At 41.3% G+C, this 12,930-nt stretch overlaps 1 protein-coding gene across 8 annotated transcripts in view; it reads left to right on the forward strand.

Moving 5' to 3' along the window:
* LOC5567168 (beta-amyloid-like protein) overlaps window positions 1–12,930 on the forward strand; it is a 319,312-nt gene that overhangs the window by 288,326 nt on the left and 18,056 nt on the right. For all 8 annotated transcript variants that reach the window (XM_021854046.1, XM_021854052.1, XM_021854053.1 and 5 more), the window contains one exon: window positions 12,495–12,913. In XM_021854046.1, the coding sequence (XP_021709738.1) occupies window positions 12,495–12,913 (419 nt within the window). The remainder of the gene's footprint in view (window positions 1–12,494; window positions 12,914–12,930) is intronic.

A 12,930-nucleotide genomic window follows, 5' to 3' on the forward strand; every position in this document is an offset into this window, starting at 1 on the left:
GTTTCGGTTAGAGAATAGAATACAGTGAAGAGATTTTCCTGTAAATTTTCTTGATTTTGAAAGAAAAAACTGCTTTTGAAAACTCCGAAATCAATGATGGATCCTGCCCCCTTAATAGAAATAAATCAGTAGCAACTCTCTAACTGCCATGGTAGGGTGTAAATCCAAAAGTTATATTATTTTACTGTGAAACCACGTAGGAATGAATCTCGACCAAACAACCTTTTCTTAGATTCTTTACAATGTTGCTTTTTGAAGTATTTAAGATTTTTGTACGAAGTTCCTCAAAGCGTCATGCGAAGGAAGGAGAAACAATAAAATGTTGAAGCAGGTTGAACAATGGTAATTGGTACAATGAAAAATAATGTAAAAATAAAATAAAATAAATAATAGAGGTAAATTACAGAATAGTTAACACCTCTCTAATGAATTTACAAGTAAAACCAATTTCTCAAGAAGGGCCATCAGAATCTTCTTTCGAAATTATCCTTGAAATATATCCTTCCTTGACTTCTGGTTTTCTAGAATTCTTCCAGTTGGCCTATAGCAATTCCACCCTCGTATCGCACAAATATTCAAACTAAGAATATGGATTCTGCCAATAATTGGTAAAATTATTTCTAAAGTAGTGTTTTAAGGAAGATCAATACACATTTCTTTATGAATACATATCTTAATTTTTACCTCCTTCCTAGTTATTCTAGTACATGTTTCTCTACAGATTCTTTTAACGCTATACTCATTTCCTAGGGTTTTCAAAAACAAATCCTCTGAAGATTCGGAGGAAAGAGACATTTCAAAAACAAATTTTTTTTTCCAATTTTTGAATGATCCGGGAATATGAAGCAAAATTTCTGAATAAAAAAATCATAGAAGAATATTTGACGAATTTTTTGAAGTATTTTGGAAATATATTTTAAGGACTTTTGATTAACTTTGCGGAAGAACTATTTAAAGAAATTCAGTGAAATATCTCAGTCATTGATTTGACAGAATCAATGTTTTTTTGGAAGAATTTCGAGAGAAAATTGAACTTGGGAAAGATTAAGTAACATTTTTCAAGTAAATTCGGGAACATTTTCTGGAATCAATTAGCTAATAAGAAGTAGACATAGAAGGAATAGATGTTCACCAGGAGTAATTCAGTTTGAAAGTATGAACAAGTCCCACAATCTTACTTGACTAATTTCCAAGAGATTTGCAAAAGTTCTGAAACCACCTTTCAACATTCTTTGATGAATTTCATTATACTAAAATTCTATGAAGAATATCGAAAAGTTTTTTTAATTGATACAAACCTGTTGGAAATAACCAAATAATATATTAAATAAAAAGTTTTCTTGGAAAAATATACTTTTAAAATAGCAATAAATTTATTCATGCCAAAATACTTAAGAAATTGAATCAAAATCAAAGAGTGAATTTATTGCTGAAATAAAACACTATGGTCGATTTTGTTAAACTTTTTCACACCAGGTTAAATTTCTGCCATTCATCTGAAGAAAACTTGGCCATTAGAGTGATGCAAATTTTGAAATTTTGGCTCCCCTATGCTTGAATGATTTATATTATGGTCAAAAGCATCCTCTCAAAGTTTGAAATTAATCGGAAGAAATTTGACTGTTTACAGGCCAATTGAAGTTTGTATGGAGATTACTATGGAAAACGCCATCTTTTTGTATTCAGCCCTCTATTTCTTCGTCATAATATTTAACGGAAAAGTATATATTTGTATATATTTGTATATTTGTATACTATCCATCTGACTTTTGTCTACATGAATTGAAACTAAATCCTATATTAAGTCCGAGCTCCTCACACGCGAAACGAATTGGTTGGACGAACCATCGAAGTCATAGAGATCTTCAAACATAGAAAATAAACGGATCATCGACGTAAAAGGCTCGTTACTTCCAAAAGCAGTACGATGAAATCTTTGCTGCAGAAGGGCGCCGCCACGTAGAACCCTTGGAGCGACACGGAAATTCAGCATCGAGAGCAATCGGGAGCAGTCAACTTCGCCGTTCATGAGTTTGGCTATAAAAGCAACTTGTTGGGTTTTTCGTCGACGATCCAGCGTATCCAAATCAAGCAGCCTACAGCGATCCGGATATGGCGGCAGATTCAGCGGATCACGCCAAGGAAGGTTCCGCAGTGCTAGTCGCATAAACTTCCGTTGCACGCTTTCTAACCTCAAGCTCCACGATAGTTGATAAGGGGTCCACACTACAGCGGCACTCTCTAAAATAGGTCGTATGAGTGAGCAATAAAGAGCTTTCAGACAATGCGGATCAGTGAAATCCCGGGAGATTTTTGCTATAAATCCCAGCTGACGGTTAGCTTTCGCAATTACATTGGATCGATGCAGATTAAACGTGAGCTTGTGGTACAGCAAGACTCCCAAATCGCAAAAACTATCGGCTCTCTTAAGAACGACGTCATTTACAACATAATTGTGCATAATCGGTCGAGTTATTCGATAGAACGACACAATTATACATATGGGTACACTCAGCGTCATACGGTTCCGTCTACACCAATCAACAAACATATCCAACAAGGCTTGTAGACGAACGCAGTCTTCCACTGTGCGTACGACAAAGTACAACTTAAGATCGTCAGCATATGCAAGCCTGCAACCATGCCCTAGAAGCAGCATCACGTCGTTGAAAAATAAAAGAAACAGGAGTGGACCCAGGTTACTACCCTGCGGCACTCCAGACATACTTGTAAAGCTCGACGACATACAGGAATCAACCTTGACTCGCAGCGTTCTTCCGGTTAAATAAGAGAGTAACCATGATGATAGTCGATTCGACGCGCCTAGTTTGGATATTTTCGCCAGCAGAATGTCGTGGTTAATTGTATCGAACGCTGCTTTAAGATCAGTATAAATCACGTCGACTTGAGCACCATTTTCCAATTGTTCAAAGCAGGTCGTTGAAAAGTCAAGCAGATTCGTTGTCACTGAACGTCCAGGCATGAAGCCATGCTGATCAATGGAAATATAGCCTTTGGCTTGCGCCAATATAACATCGCTCACGATCATCTCGAACAACTTCGATGCAGCAGAAAGGCTAGTGATACCTCTATAGTTAATTACATTCCGTTTCTCGCCTTTTTTATGATCCGGAACCAGGAATGATCGCGGGGAAAGTCGAATCAACAAAATTGATTGAAAATCCGGCATAGTGGCTCAGCCAAAGCGCTCATGCATCGACAATATACGGCTGAAGGAATACCGTCCGGACCAGGTGAAAATGTGCATTTCAATTTTTTGGCAGCTTGCGAGACCATGGCAGGCGTAATTTGGAAAATATCCAGATCTAAAAGGTCCCTAGGGACATCTGATACAGCAGAATCCACCTCAGATGGGGATGCGGGTTTCGCATCGAATACAGATGAGAAGTGGGCGGCAAAAAGTTCACATTTCTCCAACGGTGACGAGGAAACGGAATCGTTCAGGAAAACACTCATCGGTATGGTCGAGCTTTTCCTTTTGGAATTCACGTAGTTCCAAAACTGTTTTGGATTTCGCTGAAGGTTTGATTGTACTCGCAACACATATGACTTGTAAAGAGACGAATTGAGTTCCCGATACTCATCACAGGCGCGATGAAAACTGCGTATATTTTCAAGCGATTGGTGGCGACGGAGTCTACGTTGAGCATTGCGACGTCGTTTCAGGTTTCTCAAAATTGGAGTGCCCCATACCGGAGAGGCCGCAGGGCGTCGAGTTGGAACATTTGTGTTCAACCAATTCGCTATGACGGAGCAGAATGTTTCAGCCATATTGTCGGCCGTCAACCCGTCCAGAAGAACATGCCAAACAGTTTCGGACAGGAAAAGCGAGAGAGCCTCAAAATCGATCTTCGTAAAATCCAATTCCCCAGTTGCATTGCTGACGATGGGCACATTATTGACTCCATTAGGTAGCATTAGGTCAAGCTCCAATGGAGGATGATGCTGATCAGTTGGTAAAAGCGGTGCGACGGAACATTATTTCGGGTGATAATTCCAAAGAGGTGAAAACCAAATCTAGAGTCCGATTCAGGTGGTTGCGCTCGATGTTCATCTGATGAAGATTGCAGAAATCCATGCCATCAATTAGCGATGAACTAGCCGCTGATATAGATCCACTATTAGTGGGACGAATTTCATCGCCACACCGCTTCCAGCATAATTCAGGCTGATTGTAGTCGCCAAAAACCAGCAGATAGTCATTACCACTGCTTAAGTTTCGTAGTTCACGAACCGATTCAATGTGCTCATCCATAACGTTGACATCCTTGCTTTTGTCTGGTGGAATGTAAATTGCGCACAGGAGTATCCGTTGGTTGCCTACCAGTACAGACACGCAAACCTGTTCAAGCGATTCACCAGTGGTAATGCTGATGCTGGAGCTGGAAAAACGGCGATGAACGGCAATAAGAACTCCTCCAAAGCTCGATTTGGTACTATTCTTGGCATTTCGATCACAGCGAAACACATTAAAATTATCTCCAAAACGCTGTACAGAGTTGATAGCTGCGTCAAGTCCTGTTTCGATCAGAATGATTACGTCATAATTGCAGTCAATGGCGTTACAGTACAGTGCATCGATTTTAGTGCGCAGCCCACGCACGTTTTGGTAATATATCCACATGGAGCGATAGTCGTCGATTGGAATCTGCAATGGGGAAACAGCATCACGAGACGAATCAATTGGAACGTCATTGCGATACTCGCCTCTGGTGGAAACCCTAGGGTTTCCACCATCCGTATGATAAATCGTAGAATAGTTGAAATTAATGGAGTTAACCCTAGAGTCTCCACCGTCCAGATGAGAAAGCATCAAACGTTTGTCAAATCTGCATTGGGTTGACCTGTGTTGCTCGTCGTAACTCGGTTTTTTGTTTGGTCGATAAATGCCCGGAATAGTATTCCACTAGGCCAGGTGGAGGCATTGAGTGCGAGATCCTTTAATGATGGGTCCAGACCAACTTTGAACGATACAAATGTCAACCTGGCGACTTCTGCACCCTTGGGAACTAAACGCACCACATCAGCAGGAGTAGTAAGCTGCAGACATCGGGATGCAATTTTTTGTACGTCGTCCTCAGTCACTTGCGGGTGAAAACCGGAAAGATACAACCAAAACTTCGGTGGCAAAATTACCGGTGTCAGGCGATCCACGGACAGATCGCTGAGATCAATGTTACTAGTCCCACGATCAGCAGTCGTAGTAATCGGTAGGTTGTCATTACCACGACGACGTTTGAGTCCAAGTCGCGGCCAGCCGCCAACATCCTGCAAGCGAACCGGAGGACGGTCTGCATTCACGTTTTTGGTGATGTAGCAATCAACTTTTTCGTTCAAGGTTTCGATCAGTTTGGACAATTGTTGAACGTGAGTTTGCAAGCCAGGCGACGAAGAGGTGACCGGTGCACGGATATCGGCAATGTACGATTTCACACTTCTACAGTTCAGTTCATCACGAAAAATCTGGCACACAAACATTGCCTTGCCTTGAGAGAACAGATCTCTGCTGGGGCGACTGAGGTTGAATCCACAACCAGTGAATAAATTGTCACCCAACACGCAGCAACAAAGACATTGTCACCTCCTATTCTTGTTGCAACAATTTTATTCCGCAACATGAGTTTGTCATCACCTGAACAGAATATGACAAAGATCGATCACCACGTGCGCGGCGATTTTCTGGGCTTCGCTTTGCAATTTTCGAGAACTTTCTCCGTGTTGGTAAACATTGACACTTTATCAAACAGCATCCATAAAACAAATTTGGTTTTGTGTTTAAAATTACTGATTAATCGCGAGTTGAAAAGGTTGCAACAATATTGCGCTCTGTGATTGTCATGACAATTCTGCTTTTAATTGTGTCCTTATCCGCAACAGTTGTGACAAACGGTTGTGAGCAAGCTTGCTTTGTTGTTTGTTTTTCGTCTGTTTTGATGATAATTTGATTCACTGTCCACAACACTGCTGTCCGATGTGGAAATAAACATCACAGAAACCACAGCGCAAAGGCTCGATTTCATTCACCTCCAGCTGACAAGCTCCGCATTGTTTTTTCTCCATACTTGTGGGTAGCAGTAGCAGTCGCTGATGGATGTAAACTCGAACTCGGAGATGCAGTAGAAATTATAATTGATCTAACGGCGTTTAAAGTAACGTTTTTGGGTAAACTTCACGATTCACCGACGAAATAACACATAAGCAATAAAATAACAACAGTAAAATAAATACGAACGAAAATTTACAACAAATTAAAACGATTTTTGATAGCTTAGCTGTGAAGCGACTGATACTCGGCTTTTGTTTTTGTGAGTAAGTAAACACAATCTTCTTATGTGAAATCCTTCCAGCTACAACTTTGCTGAAGACCACATTTTGATTGGACGTCAGGATAAATGGCTATTCATAATCATAAACTGGGTATTAGACTGATGCAAATTTTGAAGTTTTTGCTCCCCTATGCTTAAACGATATCAATTATGATGAAAATGATGCTCCCAAAATTTGAAGTGATTCGGAAGAAGTTTGACTGTGCACACGCCATTTGAAGTTTATATGGAGATAACTATGGAAAACGCCAATCTTTTGTGTTCAGCCCTCTATCTCTTTGTCATAATATTTTATGGAAAAGTGAACACACTCATCTCATGTGAAAACTTCCCAGCTACAACTTTGCTGAAGACCACATTTTGATGGGACGTAAGGATAATTTGTTATTATTGATAACAAAGTCTATATCATGCTGAGATGATTGTTCAATTACTTCAAGAGCAACACTGCTTTTTTGCTGTAGAACATAGTAGCCTGGATTACTTTGATTTATTCTTCCCGCCAGGAGCTCCACTGTTGCCTGCCGAACAGTTGGTGAAGCCTGCTACATGCAAACCAACTTTATGATGATGAATAACAATTTATCCTGACGTCCAATCAAAAAGTGGTCTTCGGCAAAGTTGTAGCTAGGAAGTTCTCACATGATATGAGTGTGTTCACTTTTCGATAAAATATTATGAAGAAGAGATAGAGGGCTGAACACAAAAGATTGGCGTTTTCCATAGTAATCTCCATATAAACTTCAAATGGCGTGTGCACAGTCAAATTTCTTCCGAATCTCTTCAAACTTTGGGAGGATGCTATTTGCCATAAATTTGTTATTATTGATAACAAAGTCTAAACGTTGCTGAGATGATTATTCAATTACTGTCAGAGAAACACTGCTGTTTTGCTGTAGAACATATATTCTCGAATATCTTATATTCTAATTGAAAGCTCATTTGAGCGAGGATCATTTGAAATGTTGTACTAGAGCCAAAATTGCCTAGGGGAGCCAAAATTTCAAAATTTGCATCACTCTACTGGGTATGCATTTTGCATGCTCAACCAACTGCCCGGCAGGCAACAGTGGTGCTGTTGGCGGGTAGAATAGATCAACATAATCCAGGCTACTATGTTCTACAGCAGTTACGGGGGCAACGTGTCATAGTTGGCTACACGTTCGCTTTATAAGCGGATGGTCATGGGTTTGATTCCCAGCCCTCTCAACAAAAAACTTTGTCAGTCCGCTCAAGAACAACACGAGCCCATCCGTGCAACATAACGGCCGTATAAAAGCGGACTGACATCTAACATTTCTCTGAGCGAAAGCTCAACTGCACCCGGATTAACACGGCAATCGACAAAACGGCTATGAACGATTGGACCTCTCTTGGACTGAGAAAGCATCCCTGCATGCTCTTCTACCTGCCAAAAGTAGAAAGCGCAAAGAGACAGCTTAGGATCAGATCTTAAAATAGATTAGGTAATAAAATAATGTGAATTTAGACGTTGTGCTCTAGTACAACATTTCAAATGATCCTCGCTCAAATGAGCTTTCAATTAGAATATAAGATATTCGAGAATATATGTTCTACAGCAAAACAGCAGTGTTTCTCTGACAGTAATTGAATAATCATCTCAGCAACGTTTAGACTTTGTTATCAATAATAACAAATTATCCTTACATTCCATCAAAATATGGTCTTTGGCAAAGTTGTAGCTGGGAAGATTTCACATGAGAAGAGTTTGTTCACTTTTCCCTAAATTATTATTACGAGCAATTAGAGGACTGAATACAAAAGGTTTGTCTTTTTCATAGTAATTTTCATATAAACTTCAAATGATGTGTGCACAACCAAATTTCCTCAAAAACACTTAAAATTTTTGGAGAATGATTTATATTATATTTCACACCGTTTAAGAATAGGAGAGCAAAAATTTCAAAATTTGCATCAGTCTATTGGCCATGCCGAAATTCCTTGAATGTTAAGCCTTATTAGTCGACAAAAACTCCCGCTTTGTATTTTCTGAGAAATTCCTTTAGTAGTTTCGTCTATTTTTCCAAATATTCTTTTCTGAAATTATACGAGTTGAAGTTAATGTATGGATTTATTTAGTGGATTCTCATAGGAAAATCATCATGACCGGACACCTCGAGCAGGGTTTCCTCCAAAAACTAGTGAAATCAAAATGCAGTGAATAGGGTGCAGAACCACTTAGGCCCATCCATATAAATTTCATTCCAACTAATTTTCATACTTGGGCTTGTTTGGGAGTATACCTAAAAAATTGTCAAAAATCTCGAAGAGTTGCAGGGAGTAGCAGCTGTATTTTTCAGACCTCTTGGAGGACACTCTAAGAAACATGTCTGTGCGTGATTTAGGGTGGAACTCGGTGGAACTTTTTTGTATTGATAATCAAAGTTACATGTTAGTATTTCATATGTTTAATTTCATAGCCAACTCAACGTATCGATTTCATATATTCAAAGTTAAAATTGGTTTTCTTATCCCATCAAATATACTTTACCAACTTTTAGTCATGTTCTCTTCTAGATTTTGATTTAATAAATTGGTTTCAACACTCTCCGTACTAGTTGACACTTGTGGATACTTATTATCGCCCAATAAAATAACTTGAAATTTGATTTTTGTCTATGCAGCAACGCACTGTGCGACGGACCAACAATGGATTTTTTTTTTAATTTATTTATAGTAGGGTACAAAAATACTTCTAAACCCTGGCCTGTTGTTTGTTGGTGTGGTTTTGGGACTCACGTTAGGCGTGCTTAACCACTTGAAAACTTTCCCTACTGCTCCTTTTCCTTGATCTCCCCCAGAACAACATCACGCAACTTCATCGGAGGAGGGCTGTGTTTATGTACTTTGTCTGTCTCAGCCTCTAGCTGTTAGGCTAGTTCGCTGTTGAAGCTTAATGGCGTAAAAACGCTGTTCACTACGACATTTCTACAATGTTTCTGCGACTGCTCGTTTTGTCCAATTAGTGGTTGAAAATCTCGCCGGGGCTTGACAGAACCCTGTCGATTTTTAATGGACGCTCATGTACACTTCAATACTCTACGACGACTCGTTCTTCGCTGCTGCATTTCGAGCTCTCCTGGTTGACACGTCCAGCGAATCTGGTTGAAGGATGACTTCCGGTTCACTGGTGCTCCGACGACTCATGCCGGTGATACTACTCAGAGTAGTTCCCGGCGGGGGATCTATCCTACTCCGAAGAAGATTTCCCCGGCGGCGAAAGATCTTCCGAACCAATGATATCCGGGCAGATGCTGAGGTCGGTGCGGCGTTTCCGGCGTGGAGGGAAGCTTCCGGTTCACAGGCGCCCGACGATCATTTGTCGGTGCTGTTTCGCGAATTACTCAGTGGATTCTGCCTTCTCCGACTCGATGTTGGTCGGGCAGGTACCAGAGACATTTCTACAATTCCGGTTGAAGGATGACTTCCAAATTGCAGGCGCCCCGATGGCTTAAAACCCATACTATGCTACGCCCGCTCTATTCGATCCAGTCCCAGACTCCGCCCGCGGCCCGGAGCTCTCTGGTCTTCACGCCAGTATCTTTGCAACGACTTTGTTCACCGCATTCTGCTTTCATGCTGGCACCTGTTCTGCACGATGTTGTCCGGATTTAAGACGCTTGCGGTTTCTGACATCATCTCGCTTCTTATATCTCTGAATCGAGGGCTGTCGAATATAACATGCTCCAGTGTCTCCGCGACATTTGGACGGGCCGGACTCTGCGTGTCCGAATCTGTGCAGATATTTCCGGAAGCATCCATGATCTGACCAAAAACTGGGTCAGGAAGAAGTTATCTTCTCCATGTTTTATTTAGTCTTCCACATCGACATGTTAGAAATGAGCCTGTGGGTCCACCTTCCTTTGTCCGAATTAATCAACTCCTGCTGCCACTTTACCATTGTATCCAATCTGATGTTATTCCTCAGATTCATTGCGTTGCTTTGCTAGTAGCATGCTATGACCTCCGCCAATGTTACCCTCGTCTCCGTGGTGCTTGACAGTTTGAAGACGGGCTGATTGGGACGTTGGTATCTCGTTCAAGGCGGCGTTCTAAACCAAGGAATCGACATTCGGCAATAGACTCCGACTCTCCCAAGGCGAAATTGTCGGTTCTGGGGAGTCTAGCAGGGTGTCGGTAGTAGACAACTGGCAGGTTACCGAATCACCGGAATTTCGGGACATCGAACCACACAAGGTCCAACCGAAGTGCTTTTCGATGAGGTAGGGTATACCTGACCCTAGAGAACGTTGTATAGCCTACCTTGTTTTCTTCGGCAGCTTTCCCTTGAAAACTACAAGCGAATCTGTTCGGCAGCTCAAAATTAGCTGCATTTTGAAGCGTATTCATTTAAATTGATGACATCTCTGTCGAAATTGTTTGCTCAGCCTCGGAAATCTCGTCAGCGGGAAGCTGACAGAACAAAAAATCATCTGAACGTCTTCATTGGTGTGTTTTGTTAGAATTTGACGTTTGAAATTTGGTTGCCGATAATAGTCTAATGTTGTCGACGCCGTAAATTACCCCGTGATCAATTAGTCTCGATCAGCGAGTGGCCAATCAAGTCCAGTTTGAACGAACATTTTGTTCTGCAAAATTGTGTTCTAGAAAATTTAAGATTTGGCTTCAATTCACCTTCACCTTAAGTTCGTTCCCATCCACTACACGTTACACTATAAAATTCATAAAGTGAAGATGCATTATCATTTCCACTACCCAACTGAACACACGAAGCAAACTGGTAGGTACGTCACAACCAACGTAACCGTCCATCCACCCGTTCGATGATACTGTGCCAATTCAGCTACCAACAACACTCCACTAAATAAGTATCCCGCAGCTGTGCTACCCTTTTGCGAACTGCTGGCTGAGGTGAAGTACTGTGAGAACTGTGAGTGAGCCTTCATCGATTTGTGCCCATCCATGGAAAGGAGGCCACCACACACCACACAGGCCGGATATTCCTATAGGTAACTGCAGAGCTTGGTCTGGGTTCGCTCTCGCGGTCGTAAAAAAGTTATCAACACGCTTTGGCCCCGCACAAAAGGAAGTCTGCTATGCAGTTTCCGAGAGCGTAGAAGGTGATAATAACAAATGGCTTTCCGCTGCAACCATTTTTTTTTTTTTCATTTTCCCTACAGAGCCCCGCGCTTTTGCCGCACTGATTGCGGTTGCTGCCAAATTTTCAACAAAGCTTTCGTCGCTCGATGGAACGTGGTGTTTGTTGAAGTGGATTTTTTTTTTGTTCGGCGTCATTTTGTCCAGGAGACCGATAAACATGTTCTTTCTTTCGTTCCATGTGGCAATTTTTTGTGACCGAGATTGAGGAAAATTTAACCTAGAGCTCGTCGAATCGAAGCAATAACAATGTTCTAGGTTCAGAGGTTTACAAATGCGCGTTGGATGTGGCAATAGTTCACTAGGGAAGCCGAAGATTTGTATCCCATCTATGATGGATATGGATTCTTTTACTAAAATTACCGATTGAAATGTTTTGCTTGTGAGAAGATATAATACTGAGGGAAACCATATTAGTTCTCCAAAAAAGAAAAGACAACCATATTGATACAAACCTTGCTATACTTAAATCGAAAAACATTTCTAGCGTTATCAGAAACTATCGAAAAACTTTCTTATTCCAGTGCTCAATAAAGTTGTTCATTGAATTCTTCGACGTCCTCACCCAGGTTACTTTTACTTTTTAGTTGATACTGCTAAACGTTGAGCTGTTCCGAAACGAAAAGAGCAACATTCAGTCAGAATGTTGGACTTTTGCCGTCCTGACGGTAACGATTAATGTTCTTGACATTTTTATTGTGGTCATTATTGAGCCAAGGGTTCATTGAGTCGTTCCACGCGAAGCATGAGAAAGCAATATGCGAACCTTCAGGGATGCGGGTTGTTCGAGGTTTCTATTGGTTACATTCACAGATTGCCTTCGGCAGCAAAAGTTTATTTAGAATGAGATTGATGGAGCACCGGTGGCTTGTGCGGGAAGGAAAGCGGAAACGCGCAAAAGTAAATGAGAAACTGATTAATGCGTAACATTTTACCGTTTAATGTCGTCTGACCGTTCTGATCGTAATCGTACTAATGAGATTTTTCCTTTGCTCCATATTCTTACAGTTCCGATGAAAGTGAAAAAGACCGACCTTCCGGTGCTGCCACAGGAAAGCGAAGTTCTTCCAGCATTAGATGATGCCGACGCTGACAACTCCGAAGATGATGATGACGAAGACGATATCGATGATGATGAGGATGAAGATATGCTGGGTGATGAACCAATTGAGAGCGACGATGATGAGTACGACTCTGAAGAAGACTTTGACGCTGACAAAGAACCGGATACTGGGTCGGCAGCATGGGATAGCTTCAGCACACCTATGCCACTTTTCGCTAAAGACAAGAAAGACATCTACACAACAACGGCTTCCAGCACCACCGAAAAGCAAACCGAGATCCCAACAACACCAATAACCGCCATTCCAACTCCCGATCCATACTTCACTCACTTCGACCCACGCTACGAACATCAGAGCTTCAAGGTTTGTAGGATAAGTTC

The sequence above is a fragment of the Aedes aegypti genome, chromosome 3 (assembly GCF_002204515.2).
Source record: "Aedes aegypti strain LVP_AGWG chromosome 3, AaegL5.0 Primary Assembly, whole genome shotgun sequence".
NCBI classification, from domain to species: Eukaryota; Metazoa; Arthropoda; class Insecta; order Diptera; family Culicidae; genus Aedes; species Aedes aegypti.